Genomic DNA, 21,347 nt, shown 5'->3' with positions numbered 1-21,347 from the left:
ATTTGAGAGGAATTGGGGTCAGGCAGGGTATTAAAGAGGGGCCAGCGAAGTCAGATCTGCAGCTCTGTGTCCAGCAGTCTGGAGGGGGCTGGAGTGGGAGCAGGAGGCTATGACTGCCATTAGGGTGTGAGTTGATGATGGTGTGAACTGGATCAGTTAAAGCTTGAACGGTAAACCCAGTGACTGGGTGGTGAGGAAGCTCCAGGAGCCCAGAGAGGCTGCAGCTGTTCCAGCAGTTGCTTCAGAACTCCCGTGTAATAATCTCATTAATGGCCAGTGTCCTTTTTTTGGGGGGGAGGGGGGAGCGGTGAGGAAGATTGGTTCCAAGCTAACTAACATCTGTTGCCAATCTTCCTCTTTTTCTCCCCAAATCCCCAGTACATAGTTGTATATCCTAGTTGTAAGTCTTTCTAGTTCTTCTATGTGGGATGCCGCCACAGCATGGCTTGATGAGTGGTGTGTAGGTCTGTGCCCAGGATCTGAACCGGTGAACCCCAAGCCGCCAGAGTGGAGCATATGAACTTAACCACTATGCCACCAGGTTGGCTCCACCCATTGTCTTTTGAGCACTTATTTTGCAGCAGACACTATGCAAAGCCTTTTTCTTTAAATCCTTATAAGAACCCTAAGGCAGTGGGTGGAGCTATTATTATCCCCCGTTTTACTGAGGCCCAGACAGGTTAAATCACTGGGCCAAGAACACACTGCTCAGCCCCCCACTGTCCAGCTCCTCTAGGTTAACAGTCCCCGGGGTCGGTGTCCTCCAGTCAAGTGTGACCCTTCTCAGGGCTTGGCCCAGATTCCCAGCTTCTGTCTGGTTGCTCCAGTGACCCTCGGCATCGCGTCTGCCCTGGCCACAAGAACTGGATTAGACCCGGGCTGGAAAGGCATTGTCTCATGTGAGCTGAGGGGACACAGCCGTGTGGCCCGTGCTCCTCCAACCCGCCTGGTCTGCTGGCTGCTGGCAGTGCTTGATGGTGGCAGGTTAGGACGTGAGCTGAGCCAGCTGTGTCTCTGGGTTTTGCATGTCGCCTGCCTCCTGGGGATCCAGATGGTCTCTGCTGCTTGTTTTTATTTTGCGTCTATATTTCCTCTCTTCCCTTCCTTTCCCTTTGCTCCCACCCTGTCCCCATCTGTTGCTGCCCCTTGGGCGTCTTTTCCTCGCCTCCCAGATGTGTAGGCACAACTTGGAATGGCAGCAAGGCCATCTTCCCTCTGGCCTTTCAGGAAGGAAAGGAACTCGCCGTTTGGGCGGCTCTTACCTGCTGGGCCCTGGGTGTGTGATCTTACGTAACCCTCGCAGGGTCCCGTGAAGTGTACACATCATTGTCTCTCCTCTATACATGGGGCTGTGGGCTCGAAGGACTTTGTGTCCCAAGGTCCCATGCTACGATGGACTCCTGATTTTAAAATTCTTGCTTCCCAAACTTGAATGTGCGTGTGTGAATCACCTGGGGGTCTCGTTAAAATGCAGATTCTGATTGAGGAGGTCTGGGGTTCAGCATGAGAGTCTGCAGAATTTAACAAGCTCCAAGTGAAGCTGATGGTACTGGTCCGTGGACCACAGTTTGAGTAGCACAGCAAGGAGCTGGCAGACCTCCCACCTGCCCTCACTGACACCGCACACCATCCTCAACGCTCACCACCTCCACTGCCCATCACCCTGGTTAGGAATTGTTGATGGAGCACCTGACGCTTTCCCACCATGCCCAGGACATCACGGGCTGACCCTGCATGTCCCAAAGCCCCAGCTGATTGACCATGGTATCCAAGACTGGCCAGTGTTAGAATATGGGTAAACTGAGGCTCAGAGAAGTGGAGGGACTCTTTTCCAAGATCCCATGCTAGTATTGCAGAGAATTTGAGGTTGTGACTCCCGATCAGTGCTCTTTATTATCGCTTCTTCAACTAGGAGTCAGAGGTCTTGGGGTTCCAGCCTTGCTCCTCTCTCTAACTTGCTGTGTGACTTCAGGCAAGCTACTTCCCCTCTCTGAACCTCGGCGTTCCCATCAGAAAAATGGCTTAACCTCTGCCCTGTTGTGAGAATCAAATGAGAATGTTTAGTTTACAGCATAAAGGATTTTTATGAGCCTCAAGACCCCCCCAGTCCTACTAGGGCGGGAGAAACCTAGTAGGGCAGAAAAGTGGGTTCAGGTGGCACTAACTCACATTTGGGGTGGCGGGAACTTCGCTCCTGGAAAGATCTCACCATTCTGTATTTGAGAGCTCCCCTTCCTGCCCACTCCCTGTCGGGCTCGGCTGGTAATCAAGCCTCATCGGATGGTCGCCCCTGCATAGTTCAGGGGCCTGTCGTTCCACCACCAGTGCACAGTAAAGGGGCCCTAGCACTGGCAGGGGAGCCTGTGGCAATGCCATCCCGTGGGACATCCGTGTTCCTTGAGAAGCAGGGAATGGAAACGTGACGCGTTTGACGCAAATTCACTCTACGTGCCCAGTGAACACGCAACTCCATGATGCAGCGCAGCTTCACCGGTGGCTGCAGGAGCCGGTGCCTCGGCTCTCGGGACCTGGGTGAGAGGGGGTCTGCTCGGCGGGCCTCCCTGGCCTTGCTTCTCCTCTGGCCCTCACTGACCACATGACCAGGGAGGGCCTGCTGGGGCCAAAGAGAATCTGTTTCCCACCAGCTTTATCTGGGAGCCCGTGGGTCTGGGTTTCTCATCAGCCGACCACTGGGAAAGGCGAGGCAGGAGTTTCCATGAGGGAATAAATGGATGCGGAAGGAAGCCAGCCAGACCCCACCCCCAGTAAAGGGGGGTGCGTGAGAGAGACCTCGCAGACATCACAGTAATGTGGGGCGGAGATGCCCACACTGACCTGGGAAGTGGGGACTCCGAGCCCCCCACCTGCCCCCACCCATCCCATGAAGGGTCAGTGGGCACCTGTGCCGCGTGGGACACTGTTCCAGGCACTGTGATTCCACAGAGGACAAGCCCAGATGCTGCCCTCCTGCAGCTTACGTGCTGGAGGGGGACAGACGGTCCCTGGTTCACGCTGTGGGTAACACAGTGATTAATCCACAGCAACCGCCCGGGCTGGGGTGGGGGAAGGGCTCCCTCGCTGAGACCCAGTGCTGGGGAGGAGGCCTCGGACCTGGGGAGGTGTCCCAGGTGGAGAGCTCGAGCCGAGCGGGTTTTCTTCCAGAAGGCTACTGTGTCTGCGTGTGGGGAGGGCAGGAGAGTCCAGGAGGTGGCTGGAGACGAGGTGGACCCAGGCTGTGCCAGGCCTCGGCGGCCCGGGGAGGACTCAGGGTTTGTGTCCAGGGCAGTGAGGAGTCAGGGAATGCTCTGAAGCAGGAGAGGGAGCGTCTACCACTGGTCTCAGCTCTGCCTCCGGCTCCCTGGTGAGGAGGGGCAAGCCCCGGCCCCTCGAGGATGGAGCTTTGACGCTGTCCTCCGCGGTCTACACAGCAACTTGTTCCCTGGGCTTCCCGAACCCGTGAAGATGCTCAAAGGTACCAGCAGGGCCTTGAGAACTTTTTCCCTCTCCGTTATTTCAAAGTCTAGCAGATAAACTTGCACAGAGCAAGGAAGAGCACCCCCTGCCCCCCGCCACACACAGTGTTATTAACAGCTGAGGTTGGCCTGAGCAGGGGGCAGGAGGGCCTGGCAGCAGAGAACTTGGGGGTTAGGGCTGGATTCACATTCTGCTTAGCAAAGTCTCGCCTCCCTGAGCCTTAGCTGCTTCATCTGTAAAATGGGGGGATACCCACCCTGCTAATGTGCCACTAAGACACTCCGAGTGGTAGGTACCATCTCCTGGGGGAGTGGCTTCTTAGTCTGAGGATTCAAATTAACCTCCTAAAGCCCTTAAATTGCCCACAAAATAGTGTGTATGAATAATAGGTACGAGTGTGTGGGTATGGGAAAATAGAGAATTTATGTGCAAAATAGAATGTCATCATATTTCTAATATGTAAGAAAGAAATAGAAATTTGGCTCTTTATGTATTTGCTTTTTGCCAAGCGCATAGTGTTGAATTCACTCGGGTTAAATAGGAGTAAGATGAGCTGCCGCTGTATGGTTTTTAGTTGATAAAAATGGAAAACCTAATTAATTAACTCCCTCATAATCCCTCCCACTTCAAAGCCCAGGGCCCTGGCGGGCTGTGGGGGTGGAGAGCGTGCAGGGGGTTCCCCAGGGAGCCTAGCGTGGGAACCGCAGGGCCAGATGGGCTGTGAGGCCCTCCGGCTCCCACGCTGTGCAGCAGCCCCAGCAGGGGCAGTTGTGGATTGAGCGTTGCTGAGTCATCTCTCTCGGTGGGTTGTGTGCTGGCTGACAAGCTGAAGCCCGTGTGTCGGTGGCTGAGTCCTGGCCCACGTTCTTGGGGAGCTGACTTCAGCCCCTACCTGCTGGGCTTGGAGGGGATCCTCAGCTACCCACTGCCTCTCCACCTGGTCCCTCCCTGCACAGAACCCCTGGAAGCCAACCACCTCGGGGCTGCCCTTCCCTGGTGGGAGTCCTGCCCTGCGGGCTCCGAGGCACAACGGCAAGGCTGCAGGCACCTCTGGGCTGAAGATGTTAGCTGGCACCTTGCTGGCCCGTTGAGCATGACATTTCCTCAAATGCCACGGAGGGGCTGCCTGACCTTCACTCTCCTGCCAACACCCCCTTTCTGCCTCTTTCTGTGTTATTTATAACAGTGTTAACAGGCGGAAGGGCTTCTCAGCTGAGCCCTGGCCCAGCTTCCATCAGTGTCTCCTGCCAGCCAGAGTAAGAAACATGTTAATAGAACCCAAGAACACAGATACTATGGGACCCCAGAGAACATCTCCTGATGGAGTGTGCCGGGCACTTTTTTTTTTTAGATCTCAGGCACTTTTTGTTTTGTTTTGTTTTGTTTGGTGAGGAAGATTGGCCTGGAGCTAACATCTGTTGCCAGTCTTCTTCTTTTTGTGTGAGGAAGATTGTCGCTGAGCTAACATCTGTGCCAATCTTCCTCTATTTTGTATGTGGGATGCTGCCACAACATGGTTGACGAGTGATGTCTCAGTCTGCGCCTGGGATCCGAATCTGTGAACTGAAGGCCATCGAAGCAGAGTGTGTGAACTTAACCACTATGCCACTGGGCCGGCCCCCAGGCACTTTTTAATATTTATTTTTATTTTATTGTGGTAAAATACACGTAACATAAAATTGCTCATTTCAACCATTTTTAAGTGTACAATTCAGTAGCATTGAGTACCTTCACAGGTTGTACCACCATCACCACTAGCCATTTCCGTCACTTTTTCATCATCCCAAAGCTGGGTCCTTTTTCTTTTTTTCTTTATATATATATATATATATATTATTTTGTATGTGTGTGAGGAAGACTGGCCCTGAGCTATAATATCTGTGCCCATCTTCCTCTATTTTATGTGGGATACAACCACAATGTGTCTTGATGAGTGAAGCTAGGTCCATGCCCTGGATCCGAACCTGTGAACCCTGGGTGCTTCACTCCTTTCATTATAAATGAGGTAAGTGTTCTGCAACTTGCTTCAAAACTGAGTGCTACCCTCTCCTCTGTTAGACCATTCACTACCTTTGAGAAAAATGTAAAAACAGTTCCTCCCACACACACGGCACGTTAGAATTTTCCCACTTTCCTGTCCAAAATACCTTATTGGGCAGGGCTAGGATAATTCCACAGCAACTGGAGTGTTGTGGGCCCCATTGTAGAGATGGGGAAACTGAGGCCCCACAAAGTGAAGTGATCTGATCTCATTTTTGTCCCCTGCACATACAGTAACTCTGTCACCATCTCCATGCAGACCGGGACTCCGGTGAGGCAAAGGAGACACTTGGCTCAGGCACAAGATTTAAGGAGGTGCCAAAAACCTCGGTAATCAAGATAAATCTTATTTTAATGCAACGTTTAAAAATAATAATAATTGATGCCAAAATATCCATGCTGGACAAAATACCAGATCTTTGAATAAAGGCAGGAGCAGTGGGAGTGCCTTGCAGAGCTATCCAGGTGCCCGCGGCAAAAGGAAAAGTCAGGACCACAGACCCTGTCTTTGTTTAGAATTGTGATATTTTGCTCACCATGGATTTTTTTGCATTAATTTTGATTTTTTCACAATGTGACAGTAAAACGTGATCTGTCTTGATGCCTGAGTTTTGTGGTGCCGAAGGCGGGTGCCTCCCTCCCCTGCCCCTCATCCTAGCCCTGATGCAACCTCCCCATTTCTGTGCACCACTATGACGGCGGACTCTGTCCCCGGGTCCCCAGGCCGCAGGTCCTCGTATGCCAAGGCCTTTCGACCATGCCTGAGTGTCCAGAGGGCAGCTGAGGGTGCCATTTGATCCCTACATCTATTTTTGTGCCTCCCCTTCAGCGACTGATAAAATGTGGCTCTCAGTGGAGCTGATGTGTTGAAACGGTGCGTGTCGATGTCAGGTGGTGTGTGTGATCGCGTATCTTCATTCTTGACCTCGCAGGGGGTCCTGGAACCAGGAAAGAGGAGGACTCTCGGCCGTTTTGTCCTCACCGAGTTGGGCAAAAACTCGAAATCGTTATCTGGTAACTGAGGCTGCTGGGCGATTTGGCCTTGTCTTCCATCCTGGGGCTGTATGGAAAAAATGTCCCTGTTGGCTTCTCTTGGTTTCGTGCACTGCCCTTTACAGTTTACAAGGCACTTCCACATTCATCTCATTTATTTATTGAGGACCTACTGTGTGCCAGGCATCGTGCTAGGGAACAAGACAGACATGGCCTCCACTCACGTGGAGCTACCAGCCAGGGGAGGAGACAACAGTACCCAAGGAGATGCACGAAAAATGGGGAGGCCTTCTGGAGAGGGGTGGTGGTGATGGTGGCACGACAGTGTGAATGTACTTCATGCCGCTGAACTGCACGTCAAAAATGGCTAAAATGGTAAATCTTATGTATATTTTACCACAATTTCGAAAAATCCTGGGGAAAAAGGGGAAAACATCAGAGAATGGCAAGTGCTAATTCAGCGAGTTGCAGAAGGATGATGGGTAAGAGAGAGGTGGGTGGCCACTTAGGAGGCCGTGGTCAGGAGGGCCCATCTGGGAGGGACACTTAATCTGGGATGGGGTGATGAGGGACAGCCACCCGGAGATGGCAGAGAGAGGAGGCCTCCAGGCTGAGGGAGCTGCCAGCGCAGAGGCCCTGGGTGGAAACTCAAGCCGTGCGGCAGTTCCGTGAGGGAGCTCATCTCCGGGACGCGCCCTGTACCGGCAAGTGAGGAGCCAGGGCCAGCTCTGCCTCCATGGGCCCTGACAAGCGATGCGCACGTGCTTCGCAGTTTACGGAGCGGTTTTCCTGCCACTCTCCTTTGAATTCCAGAGGCCCTTGAATTGAAGTGTGTAAAATTGACTGTAGTTGCAGGCAAACACAGTGTGCGTCCAACCCTACCCCTAAGCACCTTCGCTGCTCGCTTGTGTTGTAGAATATACCTCAAACTTTTATTGTTTAAAAAAAGAAAAAATGTCGGGGCCGGCCCCGTGGCCAAGTGGTTAAAGTTACGCACGCTCCAGGTTCGTGGGTTTGGATCCTGGGTATGGATCTGCTCCACTCACCAGCCATGCTGTGGTGGCATCCCACATATGAAAAATAGAGGAAGGTTGGCAGCAGATGTGAGTTCAGGGTGAGTCTTCCTCAACAACAACAAAGAAAACCAAAACACACACCACCTTCCCAGACCTGGGCAGCCAGTGCCTGCTGAAAGGCACCCCTGCCAGGTGCCAGCGTCCCTGCGGCTGCAGTGGGGAGGGGAGAGAGCTGATGGCGCCCTCTGAGACCTCAGTGCCAGGGGAGGGGCGTCTGGGCTCTGCACAGCCACCTGCCAGGACATCCAGGTCACCTCACTGGGCCCAGCTGCAAGAGACTTGACAGATCTCCATTGGATAAGGGCCTGCTTGAAGGAGAGGCGACTGAGTAAGGTAACACCTGCCCCAGGAGTCCTTCTGTTCGCTCTTTCCTTTGCCTTTCAAAGGGGGAAGGATCTAACACGGAGGTTTTGGTGTATGGGCCACAGCTGTTGAGAAGGTGGCCTGTCATTTTGGGAAGAGTTGAACGGGGACCCCGGAGATCCCAGTTTGTGTCCTTACCCTGCCGGGAGCTGGCTCTGTGGACCTTGGGTGACTCCCCGTCCTTCTCTCTGAGCCTCTCACCCACGAGATAAGACATTAGTCTCTAGAAGTGTTTCCACACACTCCTCCAGGGCCCTCACCCCTGGCACTGTGTGGTGGTGGTCCGTCGGAACGCTTGATTTCCTGTTCGGTGGAGGTGGGAGTCCACGTCCCAGCGTCACCTTCTTAGCTGATGACAGTGGGCTCTGGAGCTGGGAGTGGAGGGCTGGAGAGGGGAATTCCTGGGAGAAAGTCAGTGAAAGCACAGAGCCGCAAAATATGACACCCAATGTTATTTTTTCATGGGGCCATGTACATGTAGGTTCCTGTTTGCCAGGCCTTGCCTGCAGAACTGCGGGGGTGCTGTCATCTCCCCTGCACGTCCGCACCCGCATGCCAGGGCTCCTGTTTCAGGACTGGGGGGTCATTCAGTCGGATCAAGAATTTAGACTCTGTCAAGCAACCTGAGTGCAGAATCCTTCCAGATTCTTGCCAGTTTCTCCCAATCCTTTACTATTCTCTCACCCACGCGTAGTTTGACAGCAGGATTTTGTTTTTTAGTAACTCAACTTTATTGAATCCTTCCACAGCCTTCAACTTAGTTTCCATTGAAATCTCTTCTTTTGTACTCACATTTCCTGTTTATGGACTGTTTAATTAAATTTTATAATTATAGTAACAGGTTTGGGAAAAATCACAACTGATTCCCAGGAAACAAACAACCCGGCTGGTGGGAGCGGAGCTGCGGGTGCCCTGGAGAGTCGTCTCTGAGGCTCGGGGGTACCTTGGCGTTAGTAAAGGGCCGTGTTACAGATGGAGAGTGTTGGTTAACCTGGCTGGTTGATTAGGTAGAGGCTGGTTAGGGGTGCTTCTGTTGTACCAAAGGCCTGAGAGGGCCTGGTTAGGATCAGGTTTGGCTGCAAGTGATAGGAAAACCCCCAAATGACCAAAAGTTCACGAAGCTCCAAGTTGAGTCCTCTCTCACTTGCTGAGGTAGGTGTCCCGGGGCGATTTGGCGCGTCACAGCGTCAGGGACCCCAGCTTCCTCCATCCTCTTGGCCTGCCCACCATGCAGAGCTGCCTTCCCCAGGCCACTGTTAGCTGGTCATCATCCCTGGTTGGCTGGGTCTGGCCTGGCCTTGTAGCCCAGTTCTGAGCCCTGGACCCTGTTTTGCTCTCTGGGCTGGAGAACCTACTCTTGCCAGACCTGGTGACCTCTGTCGGGTCACCTTACACTAAGCCCTGAGCGGGCAGCTGCGTGGCTGGGGCTTCTGACCCTGCTGTAAAGGGCTGGGCATCACTGGGTTTGTGCTGGGCAGGCCTCGGGCCAGATGCTTGCACGTGGAAAGGGCCTTGAATGACGGATTGGGATGCTTTGCCTTGAGTGGGTGGGAGATTCTTTCAATGGTCAGGTTTATCTCTAAGTTCACGGTGTTTTGTTCTTTCAGGCTGGGCTCAGAGCCCCTCCGTTTTCTACTTATTCTTTCTGAAGCTTAACTTTGTGTCTGTGGCTCCTGAGTCTTGTTTCAGGAGATGCTATAAGTATTTCTGTAGGGCCTAAGACCAATTGCTCTTCCTACTATTCTCCTAGAAGCCTGTTTAGGAGTTCTGTACTAATTTGAAAGACAGTGGAAAGATTTGATTTTTTTTTTTTATGTAAGAGAGACAAATTAGTCATAACTTTTTCATTGATAGGTGACGGAAATGCCAACTGACATGTAATCTATAAAGGGAAGTTAATCATTCATGAAACTGTGGAAGGGGCTGGCCCCATGGCCGAGTGGTTAAGTTTGTGTGCTTCACTTCGGCAGCCTGGTGTTGGCTGGTTTGGATCCTGGGTGGGGACCTACACACCACTCATCAAGCCATGTTGTGGTGGCATCCCATATAGAAGAAGTAGAATGACCTACAGCTAGGATAACAATTATGTACTGGGGGCCTTTGGGGAGAAAAAGAAAAAAAGAGAAAGACTAGCAACAGATGTTAGCTCAGGGCCAATCTTCCTCACCAAAAACAAAAACAAAAACAAAAGCACACACACACAAAAGAAACTGCAAAGTACGGGGAATAGACTGGACTCAGGGACAGCTGGATCCAAATGTTTAAATGATTTTATCAGGAATCCGTCTCTTTCTGCTTCTTGGCTCTGGATCCCCCGTGCTGGCTTCATTCTCGGGCAAGCTCTTCCCAGGTGTGGCAAAGATGGCTGCCAGCCTCTCCGAAATAAGTTCAACCAGCTGAGCCCCCTTGTCCAAATGCTCCAGCAAATTCCTGGTGTTCACTCTGACCCACTCCTGAGCCAGTTGAGCCAGTTATTGTCACTGGATGAAGCACTTTTATTAGCCAGACTGTGGCCTCTGCTCTGGATCACCTGGGTGGAGGCAAGAGGCGGCTTCGCCAAGGAAAACTAGGGGGCTGCCGCCCTTAGGAAGGGGAATGGGTGGGAGGCTAGCCAAATAACAGGTGGAAGGGAGGAGAAGAAAACATTCGTATAATGAAATGGCTTTGTGGGATGAATACTTACCTTCCTTCCTTCCGAGAAGGCGAGTGGAGGCACAGAGTCATAGGTCCAGACTAGGCTGGGTCTGGGTCTCATTGATTAGTGCTGGCTGCTAAGGCTTCCTGTTGAGCAGTCTTGGGGCTCAGCAGGAAGTAGATCTGTGAGCAGTTAGTCGTATCCGCCATGGTTAGAGAGGTGGGAAACGTGATCCCAGTGCCGGGTACCTGCCACCCTAGCAGATCTCACTGCTGGTCTGGGCATTCCTGACAGCAATTTAAAAGGGAAAACTTCCTCCTCCTTTTTTTTTTGGTGAGGAAGATTGGCACTGAGCTCACATCTGTTGCCAATCTTCCTCTTTTTGCTTGAGGAAGATTGTCTCTGAGCTAACATCTGTGCTAGTCTTCCTCTATTTTGTATGTGGGACAGCGCCACAGCATGGCTTGACCAGTGGTGTGTAGATCTGCATGCAGCATCCGAGCCTGCAAACCCCAGGCCGCCGAAGAGGGGTGTGCAAACTTAACCACTATGCCACCAGGCTGGCCCCAGAAAACTTGCTTCTGACCATCAAATGCAACTTCTTGTCAGTGGAGCAGGCTCCAACCTGGCAGTAGGGCAGTACCTAGGGTGTACAAGATGGTGGTCAAGAAGTCTGTCAGGCCTGGGTGGGGCCACTTCCCCACCATCTCAGGCAGGCCCTGAGAGAGGCAGTGTGGTCTGGCTGGCAGAGCAAGACCATTCCTCCAACGGAAACCGTGAGCGATGATAACACGGATCAGGGGGCTGATGGAGGTTGAAGGAACACAGGATTAGGAGAGCCAGCAGGTGTAGGACTCGGGGATGGATCAGAAGACAAGTTCATGATTCATTGATCCTTCAAGAGCCCCAGTTTCCCATCAGTCAGGTGGGGACGCTGACCGCTGAACACCTCCTGCATCCTGTACCAGTGAGACCATAGCTATGAACGTCACTTGAATGTCAGCTGTAAGGGCTGCATTGGTGACCACCGTTCGTGGGATATCTGATGCATGCTAGGCTCCCGACCTATGTCACTTCATCTTTGTAGGAACCCTGGATTCCTTTTAGTATCCCTATTTTTGTCAACAGAAGCTGGTGGCAAAATTTGTGTCCTAACCTGAAAGGATTAGTGTTAGTGGCAAAGCCAGGCCTAGTCCTTTGCCCCTTGTCTGCTTCATTCCCTGCTATTTCAAGACAGTCCTCTCTGCACCTTTGTCTCCCCCTCTATAAATTCATTAATTAATTTATTTATTAAATGCTGAGTTCTACCTAAATATTTCCCCAGAGCCTATGTAGATCTGAGAAACTAGAGAAGTACAAAATCGTATCAGATGCTTGAGCAAGAGGGGTCCATAGGGTCCATCCGGTTGATGTTCTCTTTTCTAGAGGGGTCAGTGAGAACCCGAGAGGGGTGACCACGCACTGAAGGATGCACTGTGAGTACGGACAGGCCCAGGACCCAAGCTCTGTCACTGTGGTCCCCCCCTCCTCGCCCTCCTGCTTCCTTCCACTCAGCGGCTCTGAGAATGTGCTCTGGGCCAGGCACTGAGCAAGGCAATTTGCTGATTGTTGTCAGGAAAGTGGAGCCACCAATTTTTCCTGAAGATGCATTCTTTCTTAAGCAGGGAATCGATTTCCAACAAGATACACAGGCTTCCAATGAAGCCACTTACGTGAATCTAGACAAAACACCATTAATCCACGGCCAGGGGCATTTATCTCCCTGGCTCGGGGCAGCCACGTCCCTTTCAGATCGGGCGTGTGGTGTTGCTGGAGGAATGGACTCACAAGGCTCAGCAACCAGAGGGTCCCACCCGGGAGTGCGTGCAGACCTGTGATGAGGGCACCATCCACGTGAGGCTGGTGCAGAGCACGGCACATTTTGCCTAGACCTGTCCCTGCTCGTGTGACTTGGGTCTTTTCCAGCCCTTGTCTGAATCTCCGTCTCCCTGTCTGTCAGTGGGAATAAATGGTCTTGAATGTTCCTCCTCCCTTTCCGAAGCAGGATGTCAGATGATGGCACAGCCTTTGTAGGGAGCGAAGACACTTGGGTTTGAATCTCACCTTTCCGGGACCCTGGGTGCTATGGGTGGAGTTGTGTCCTCCCAAAAAAGGTGTGCTGGAGTCCTAACCCCCAGTACCTCAGAATGTGGCCTTATTTCTCTACAGAGGTCATCAAGTTAAAATGAGGGCATTAGGGTGGGCCCGAATCCCAGCGGACTGGTGTCCTTATCGAAGGGGAAATTTGGGCACAGAGACAGGCAGGCACAGAGGGAAGATGACGTGAAGAGCCAGGGAGAAGATGGCCACAGCCATCTCCACAACCAAGGAGAGAGGCCTTGACCAGATCCTTCCCTCACAGCCCTCAGAAGGAACCCACCCTGCTGACGCTTTGGTTTCAGACGTCCGGCCTCCGGCCTGTGAGGCAAGACCTTCCTGTTGGAGAAGCCGCAATCTGTGGTGCTTTGTTACTAAGGCAGCCGTGGTGAATGAACACAAGTGGTCTCTGAGTTTCCCGATTAGTAACATGAGGACAATGACACTTGCCTGCAGGGTTGTTTTAAGACTTGATGAGAGAATACATACGACGCACTTGGCATGGCCCTTGGCATAGAATAATCGCCTGATGAGACCAATGGCTGTTGGTCCTGCGTGGTGGAGCTGCTGGTGGGCCCCGCAGAAGTCAGCCAGTACAGGACAAGAAGGGCTCAAGTCAGACCTTCCAAAGAGGACTGAATCACCTGGGGCACCCCTTCCAAAGCCTCTCCACATATGGAGCAGGCCGCAGCAGTCGCTGTTAATGCAGTGCTCAGTGGTTTCCAGGGAGAGTGGCCTCCGCTCTGATCGAATAGGCCGTGAAGCTGAGGTATCTTTATTTTTATGGCCCAGGTATGCTTTGAGTATGGTGAGCTGCTCTGATAATCGATGAGGGCAGTAGTCATGGCCATTTAATGGGCATTTTGTAAAGGAGGTGGCATGGTTTAGATGGGAAGGATACTCACTGGATGACCCTGAGCAGATCCATTTCCCTCCTTGGGCCTCAGTTTCCATATCTGCAAAGTGAAGCATATAGATCAACCAAGTCAGGCGTTCTTAAGCTGCATCTGTCAAGGCCTAGAAATTAAGTATAAATTTCATGCACACGCACACATTTTGGGGAACATGTCCACAGCTTTTACGTGGTTCTTGAAGAGGCGTTGGACTCCCAAATTGTCCACAACAACTCACATGGAGAGCCTCTCAGGGCTGCTGGTTCCTGGCCGGTCTGGGATTCTGGATGCTGATTATGAAGTTGTTTCTAAGCCTCAAAAAGCAGGTCCTACAGAGCTGGCTGCTCTGAGTTACCGAGATGAGAGGGATCAGGAACATATAGAAGGAGCTCCCCAGAGAGCTTATCGCAAGGGGCTTTGCTGGCCAGGGAGGCCCCAGCTGCCCGGCACCTGTGTCTCTGCTTCTGGCCTTCCCTCCTGCTCCACAGGCCCTAGGTGCTGTCCGAGTGGTGCCTCCCAGCCTGACTGCCTGCCCCTCTTTTGGATGCTCCTCCAGCCTAATGCATTTGTCTGCTTCTGTGCTCGCCCCACTCCCATCAAACTTGAAGTAAAATCCAATCCCTTACCATCCCTGCCTGATCCGGCCTCCACCTGCCTCTCTGAAGGCATCTTCCCCCACCCGCTCCCCTGGCTCACCAAGCTGCAGCCTCGTGGACCTCTTGTCAATGCCTCAGGCTCTAGGCTTGGTCTGCACTTGGGTTTTTCCTTTGCTGGCCCCTCTCCAGCAATGTTCTTCCCCGGCTCTTCCACTGCCTGGCTCCTCCATCAAGTCTCAACTCAGATGTCAGCTCCTCCAGGAAGCCTTTCCTGACCCCCCTATCTAAGATAGGTTCCCCTCCCTCTGCCATTCTCCATCGGTTCACTTGGTTTGTTTCCTTTGTAGCACTAACACAATCCGTAATGAAATATTTATGTGTTTTCTTCCCCCGCTAAGATATCAACTCGTGGAGGAAAGAACTTAGTCTTATATGTCACAGTGCCTGGCTCATAGCAGCGTTTAATAAATCCTGGAATGCACCCACTAGCATGGCTCAAATTAAAATGATAGGGGGCCAGCCCCGTGGCCTAGTGGTTAAGTTTGGCACACTCGGCTTCAGTAGCCTGGGTTCCCTTCCTGGGCATGGGCATACACCACTCATCAGCAGCCTTACTGTGGCGGTGACCCACATACAAAATAGAGGAAGATTGGCGCAGTTGTTTGCTCAGTGCAAATCTTCCTCAAGCAAAAAGAGGAAGATTGGCAACAGATGTGAGCTCAGGGCCAGTCTTCCTCAGGAAAAAAAATAGAATGAATGACAATACCAAGTGGAACAATTGGAACTCTGATACAGCTGATGCGAGTGTACAATGGTACAAGCACTTTGGAGAATAATTTTGTAGTTTTTATAGTCACATGTACGTTTACCATATGACCCAGAAATTCTACTCCTAGTAGATATTTACCCAAGAGAAATCAAATAAGTAAAAACATATGTCCATGCAAAGACTTGTACACAAATATTGCAGACTTTTTCATAATAGCCAAAACCTAGAAACCAACCAACTGCCCGTCTAGAACAGGCAAGACTCCTGCATCCCCACAGTCTGTAGGGTCAGGAGGAGAGGGAAGCCCCCGAGAGACAACCGAGAATCTTCCTGTGTCCCCTGTGGCGGTGACAGTTGAGTGTTGGTGACTGGTAGTTGGGGTGTTGGGCAGGGCTGGGAACAGTTGGGGGCTTGGTTGGGGCTGGGGTCCCCTTGGTGACCCAGAGCTTAAAACAGCAGCGCCTGTGTCTCTCCTCTTCAGACTCCCCTGGTCGCATCCAGCTCTTTTGGATGGTCACAATTAGAATCACGTGTTTTATGTTTGTGATTATTTCTTCGGTGCCATGCACCCGCCTCCCCGGCAGCGTGTAAGCGCCAAGAGGACAAGAGTTTGCCCATTTTGGCCCTGGCTGCAGCCCGGCACCCAGCACAGCACCTGGCCCGGGATGACCCGGTGCTTGGTCCTCATGGTTGTTGAATGCGTGTGGGTTGGAGAAACTCCTAGCGCGTGGAGTACAGGGGTGGTTGTGGGTGTCTCTAGAGACAGAGCCTTGCTGGGCACCATGCTGCCTGGCCCGAGAGCAGGGGACCGGCCGCTTGAGAGAACCTCATGTGGCTGCCACCCGTGCGTGCAGGATTCTTGCAAAACGCCAATTAAGACATTTGACCCAAATTCGGCTAAAAGCCTTTTTCCTGTGTCAAGTTGAGCTAATAATATACATTTATTCATAATTTATGAGGTCTAGTAAGTGGGAACAATTAAGGAAAAGGCCTGGGCAAAACCTATTTCTCTTAAGTGTCACACAGGCCTTTTTCTGTTCTCTGAGGCAGTTCCACCCCCCTGCCTGCCATGAAGCGCTGTTGTTTTTATTATTATTTTTTGTTTGTTATCATGACTGTTAGCTGACATTTAGTGAGCGCTTATGGAGCCAGGCTCTAACGTGGCCTCGTGGCATCATAGCCATGTGAGGCAGGTGGTGGTGTGGCGTTTTACTGGTAAGGCAGTGGAGCTTCAGAGGGGTGATGGCACTGGCGCAAGGCTTCACAGCTGGGGAGTGGGGATCATGATTCCGGGCTGCCACACTCAGGCCCACCCTCCTGATCACTACGGTGTTCTGTTTCTGTGTCCACCCCCCTACTTGGGCCATTTCTCAATCTGCACGGCAGGTCTTGTCTTGGTGCCTAGGGTTAGAGTCAGGACCAAGGTGAGAAGTGATCACCTTCTGATTCAGTTGGTTGTGGGTTGGGCCTGAGAATCTGCCTTATTTCTAACACAGTCCCAGGTGATGCTCACGCCGCCAGTCCTGGGTCCACACCCTGAGCGGCACTGGTCCAGTCAGTGCTGTTACCAGATCCTCCGTGACTCCCTTCTACCCCACCACCGTCATGTGGGTTTATGGCCTTCTAGACCTTTTCCTGTGCCTTTGCGTATGTATTATCGTATGTAGAGAAGCATGTAGCTTGATTTTGTTTAATTCTCTTTACACACGTGGGATAATACTGTACCTGCTGATACTCTGCAATTTAGCTTTTTATTTAACATATCTTAGAGAACATAGACATCCGCCTCATTCTTTTTCAACAGCACCATAGTATTCTATGATACACGTGATTATAGTTTTATGTATCTCTTGTCTACTGATGGGTGCTCCTCCATGTTTTAGACTTTACAGATATTCCTGTAAAATCCCTGGGAAGATAGGTGAGTGTTTGTCTAGAACATAGTAATCACTTAATAATGTCAGCCATTAGTGTTGCTGTTTTTAGTTGACTCATTATTAATATCGAGAGATTGTTGCCTTCAGAAATCCCCTTTCAGGTGGCAGCACTTATGGAAAAGAGTAGCTCTCTATTTACAGGCTCTAATAAAGTTTCCAACAAAATGTTTCTGGTGAGAGAAAAGAAATGCTATGTGGGCAGGGCCTGGAGGGATGTGTAGGAGTGCAGAGGAGAAGGTGAGAGTAGCAGGCAGGGTTTGTACTGTCAGGGGTGGGGCTCAGCTCCCAGCAGATTCGACAGTGCGAGAGCGTGGAGCAGATCTTTACATTTCTCGGTCACCTGGCAAAATCAGGCCTTGGCCAAAGGCAGCCAAGGGTCCAGGCTGGCAGAGCGATGAGTAAGAGGGTCCCTGTTTAAGTCCAGCCAAGCTCAGCTCTGATGTGTCTCCTTCCTTCCTGTCTCCTCAGGGTGGGGCATCTGGGGAGGAGCAACTCTGCGCTGACTTTCCCGAGCTCGACCTGTCCCAGCTGGATGCCAGTGACTTCGACTCGGCCACCTGCTTTGAGGAGCTGCAGTGGTGCCCGGAGAACCCCGAGACTGAACCCATCCAGTACAGCCCCGAAGACTCGGAGCTCTTCCAGGTATGTCGTCCCAAGCCTCGCCATGCCTCTGTCTGCCCCTGGAGGCGTGGTGCTGCCTTTGCTCGTGCACGGAAGTCTCCTTGCCCACCAGAGCTCTTGGGACCCTGTCTCTCCTCCCGAACCTGCACCTGATCTTGGGTCATGTGCCTAGGTTAAGTCATGTGCCTAGGGTGATTTACCTAGTCGGTAGCTGAACTGCATTCAAACCCCATCTGCTGCCTCTGAGCCCTAGGGCCTTATAACTATGACGACACTGTAATGGGAATGACTCACATTTACTGAGTGACTGCCATGTGGCAGGACTGTCCCTGTCTGTGTATATTAACTCACTTAATTCTCTTAACAACTCTCAGACAAAGGTACAGTTATCTCCATTTTTCAATTGGGGCCCGGAGGTTATTTACAAAGAGGCAGGGCCGAGCAGCACAGTGCGTGCATACGCCTCGCTCCCCGCCGTGTGTTCCGTTCCCGGCCTCAGAGGCGCGTGGTGGTTGACATTTCCTTTAAGATGGCCCCTACTGTGGACGAATATGATGTCAATGAAATAAGACTGGTCATGTTGAAGCTGGGGGATGGGTACATTCGGATTCATTATTCTTTCCTTACAATGTGCTCCCCCATAAAGATTGGGGGAAGAAGCCATAGCTCCCTGTGCCTGTCCGGCAATAATAATAATAACAACAACAACAACAATAACATACTGCGTGCGGAATGCCGTAGTGCTGCACCATGAGCATCTTCTCAAATATTCCTCCTGACGGATTGTATCATTCCTTCTAGAAATGTTTACAGAGCTCCCTCTGTGTGTCAGGCCCTGTGTTCATCAACGGACTCTACAGAGGGGAGACTGACCCTAGATCAGTCAACACGTAGTGGTCATTATGACGTGGGTGCCAAAGGATAAAATGTGGGATGAGAAGAGCATCTGAAGACTGAGTGGTCAGGAAAGGCCTCTTGCAGGATGCTGCAGCTGAAGGACGAGGAGGGGCCACGCAAAGATCAAAGAGCAGGCCCAGAGCTTTCCAAGCAGAGGGAGCAGTAAGCACGGAGCCAGGGAGCAGGAAAGGTTGCTGGGCTGGGGAACAGAAGGGCTGGAGGATGGTAGGTGAGAAGGTGCTAGGAGATGAAGTCGGAGAGGTAGACAGGGTCTAGGTCTCATGCTTGGATTTTTCCCAAGCATCTTGTAACCTGTAAGTAAAGGACTATTAATAACCCATTTTACAGGTGAGGGAAGTAAAGCTCAGAGAAGTTAAGTAACTTAGCTGAGGCCACCACAGTCAGGAAGGTTGGGGGTGAAGACTAACCCAGGAACCCATACCCCTCGCTGCTCCACCACCTCCCTGCCAACACTATGAGGATCAGCAGGGCTGGGCTCTTGTTCTGGCTCCATCCAGGAACCCCCATTCTTTATCTAAACAATGAGGAGGAGAGGTAGGCTATGCTGTGCCCTCCGTCTGAGGGGGCCAACTTCCAGAAAAGGCTTTCAGGTTGTGGAGAGCTGACGAGTGAGAGGGGGTTAGGTGCTGTGTGGCGACTGTCCCCACTGAGACTTACAGACCCTCGCCTACGCAGAGACGGGTCAGACCCACTAGCAAGCTCCTGCCAGGGTCCTACTATGTGCATGAAATGGTCTCAGACACAAGTCAGCCTGGTGTGGCCCTTGGGCTCCCAGCCCCTCTCCCCTTCATGCGCTGCGCTCCCCACCTGCTCTCCCAAGACTAGGCCCGTTTCACCCGTCACACACTGATGCACCTATGGGATCAGCGCCTCACACCCCAGCCCCATCGTAAGCCCCACGAGGGTGGAGGACATGACAGCATTGTGCATTGTTACATTCCCAGGGCAGAGCCTGGCACTTTCTCCGGGCTTAATAAATATTTATCAAATGAATACATCCTTCGATGCCTGGCTCTCATGTCAGCATCTCCTAAGGTGGTTGGTCAGTTACTTCCTCTCCTGGGCCCCCATCTCATTCTGTGTGTGTCCTTCAGACTTCAAGCTCCTTGAGGACAAACAGCACTTTACTCTTTTCTGGGGCCCTTGCACATTGTAAGACTCAACCGTATGTGTTGAATGAAGTAACAGATTGTAGTATTTTCTTTCCTGCCAAAGACCAGGCATGGCCCATTCCAAACACCTTGATGTGGGATTCAGGGGCCATAGGTTCTAATCCTCCCTCTGCCACTAGCTGGGGCAGTTTTCTCGTTTGACCGGTGGGAATCACAGAGCCGTGTCCTAACAGTCCAATGGCACCGTTGCTATGGAGACAGACGGGGAGAGTGGAGAACCAGCTACCGTTACAGAGTCGACAACTCCCCATGGGCAGGGACTTCCATTTCTCTGTGTGCCCAGAGTCCTAGGGCCAGGACCACAGCAGGCCCTTAGTATGTAGTTTTGGAGGAAGCAGACATTTGGTTGTTCTGGCACACTTTGCCGTGTGGCTTTGGGCGAGTAGCTCCCTTTGCTTGGGCCTCATTTCCCCACATGAGGAATGAGGAAGGAACATGGATTCCATCGTGGTTTCATAATCTGTTGAGGGGAGAGTCACTGGGTCCTTTTAGACACTGATGAAGTCTATGGACCTACGCCCAGAAAAAAGAGGGGGAAAAACTGATTTCCTGGACCTCCGTTAAGCCCCTTGGACAGCGGAGGATTTCTGAATGTCCTTCTGATGACCTAAATTCTGTTCTGTGTCATTCCTTCAAGCCACTCTAGGCCCTCAAAGTGCAGCATTTCCCCTCGGCTGTCTTGAAGACTCGTTTTCCTGCGGCTTGAGATCAGCTCAGAAAGGTTGGGGGTGGGACCGAGTCTATTAATAGCCCTTCCTCAGCTGATTAACTCTCCATTAATTTGCACTCCGTTACCAAGCGGAGCAGGGAGAGCCGAGCTAATGGGCCCGGGAAGAGGAGAGGGGTGGCGTGGCTCCTGTGATGGATTATCCTAGGGCCCTGACGCGACGATGCTCCAACCCTACCTGGCTGTTCCAGAGCAGAGCAGCCCAGGGAGGGCCGAGGAGAGAGGGGAACGCCTTCTTTTAGTCATTCTGTTTTTGCCCAACCTATTGGGTGCTTCTTGAGGTCTTTGCCATTTTGTGTTCATTTGGCACGGTGCCTGGCACACGTTAACTCCTTGACACCTGCACCTCACCCACCCCCACTACCGACTTGCTGTCAGACCTTGACGAGTCTCTTTCCTGGACCTTCACCCCAAAAAGAATGGCATGTGGATTTCCTCGTGAGTGCCAATTGTGATGGATAGGCAGTTGTTACCTGGAGGGTCATGTTAAGAAAGATGCTGGTGTAGGAGGAACTTAAGCCACAGTGAGTTTGTGATACGGGGAAGGGTCACACATAGGCCACGTGTTTGACATTCCTGGTCACTGTGTGATCCCTGAGGGCCCTTCCAGCTCTGATATCTGTGATAATGTGTAATGTCTCTGGGCCGTGTTACTCTCCCCATGAAAGAGGGATTTCTCATTCCATCCAGTGCTGATGACTGACTTCCCTCTAGAATATGTTCTTCGAGACGCTAATCTCAGTCTGTCCTTGTTTGGTTCATTCATCTTTCCATTCAGCAGATCTGCCTGGGTGCCTCCCCGGCCCCAGGCACTGAGCTAGGCCTGGGAGCACTTGAGGATCGTCATTGCTGCTTCCAGACTTGGCCTTCCTCCTAGTCCTGGGAAGGAGGTTGGCCAGGGATCATGTCCTCCCCTTTAAAGGAAAACAGCAAGGCTCAGAAGAGGGAACAAGTTGCCCAAGATCACCTGCTGGTGGGAGAGCCCAGGTGGTCAGCC

General features: G+C 51.9%; 1 protein-coding gene across 5 annotated transcripts in view; it reads left to right on the top strand.

The window, feature by feature from the left end:
- Positions 1-21,347, top strand: part of PPARGC1B (PPARG coactivator 1 beta) — a 125,692-nt gene that overhangs the window by 76,203 nt on the left and 28,142 nt on the right. For all 5 annotated transcript variants that reach the window (XR_011505759.1, XR_006532712.2, XM_044777842.2 and 2 more), the window contains one exon: positions 17,381-17,554. Coding sequence is in view for 3 of the 5 variants with exons in the window: in XM_044777842.2 (XP_044633777.1) it covers positions 17,381-17,554 (174 nt within the window). In the remaining 2 variants the exon portion in view is untranslated. The remainder of the gene's footprint in view (positions 1-17,380; positions 17,555-21,347) is intronic.

Source organism: Equus asinus, chromosome 9 (genome assembly GCF_041296235.1).
Source record: "Equus asinus isolate D_3611 breed Donkey chromosome 9, EquAss-T2T_v2, whole genome shotgun sequence".
Taxonomy (NCBI): domain Eukaryota; kingdom Metazoa; phylum Chordata; class Mammalia; order Perissodactyla; family Equidae; genus Equus; species Equus asinus.
Note: the sequence above shows the minus strand (reverse complement) of the source record. Positions and strands in the feature narration are given on the sequence as shown.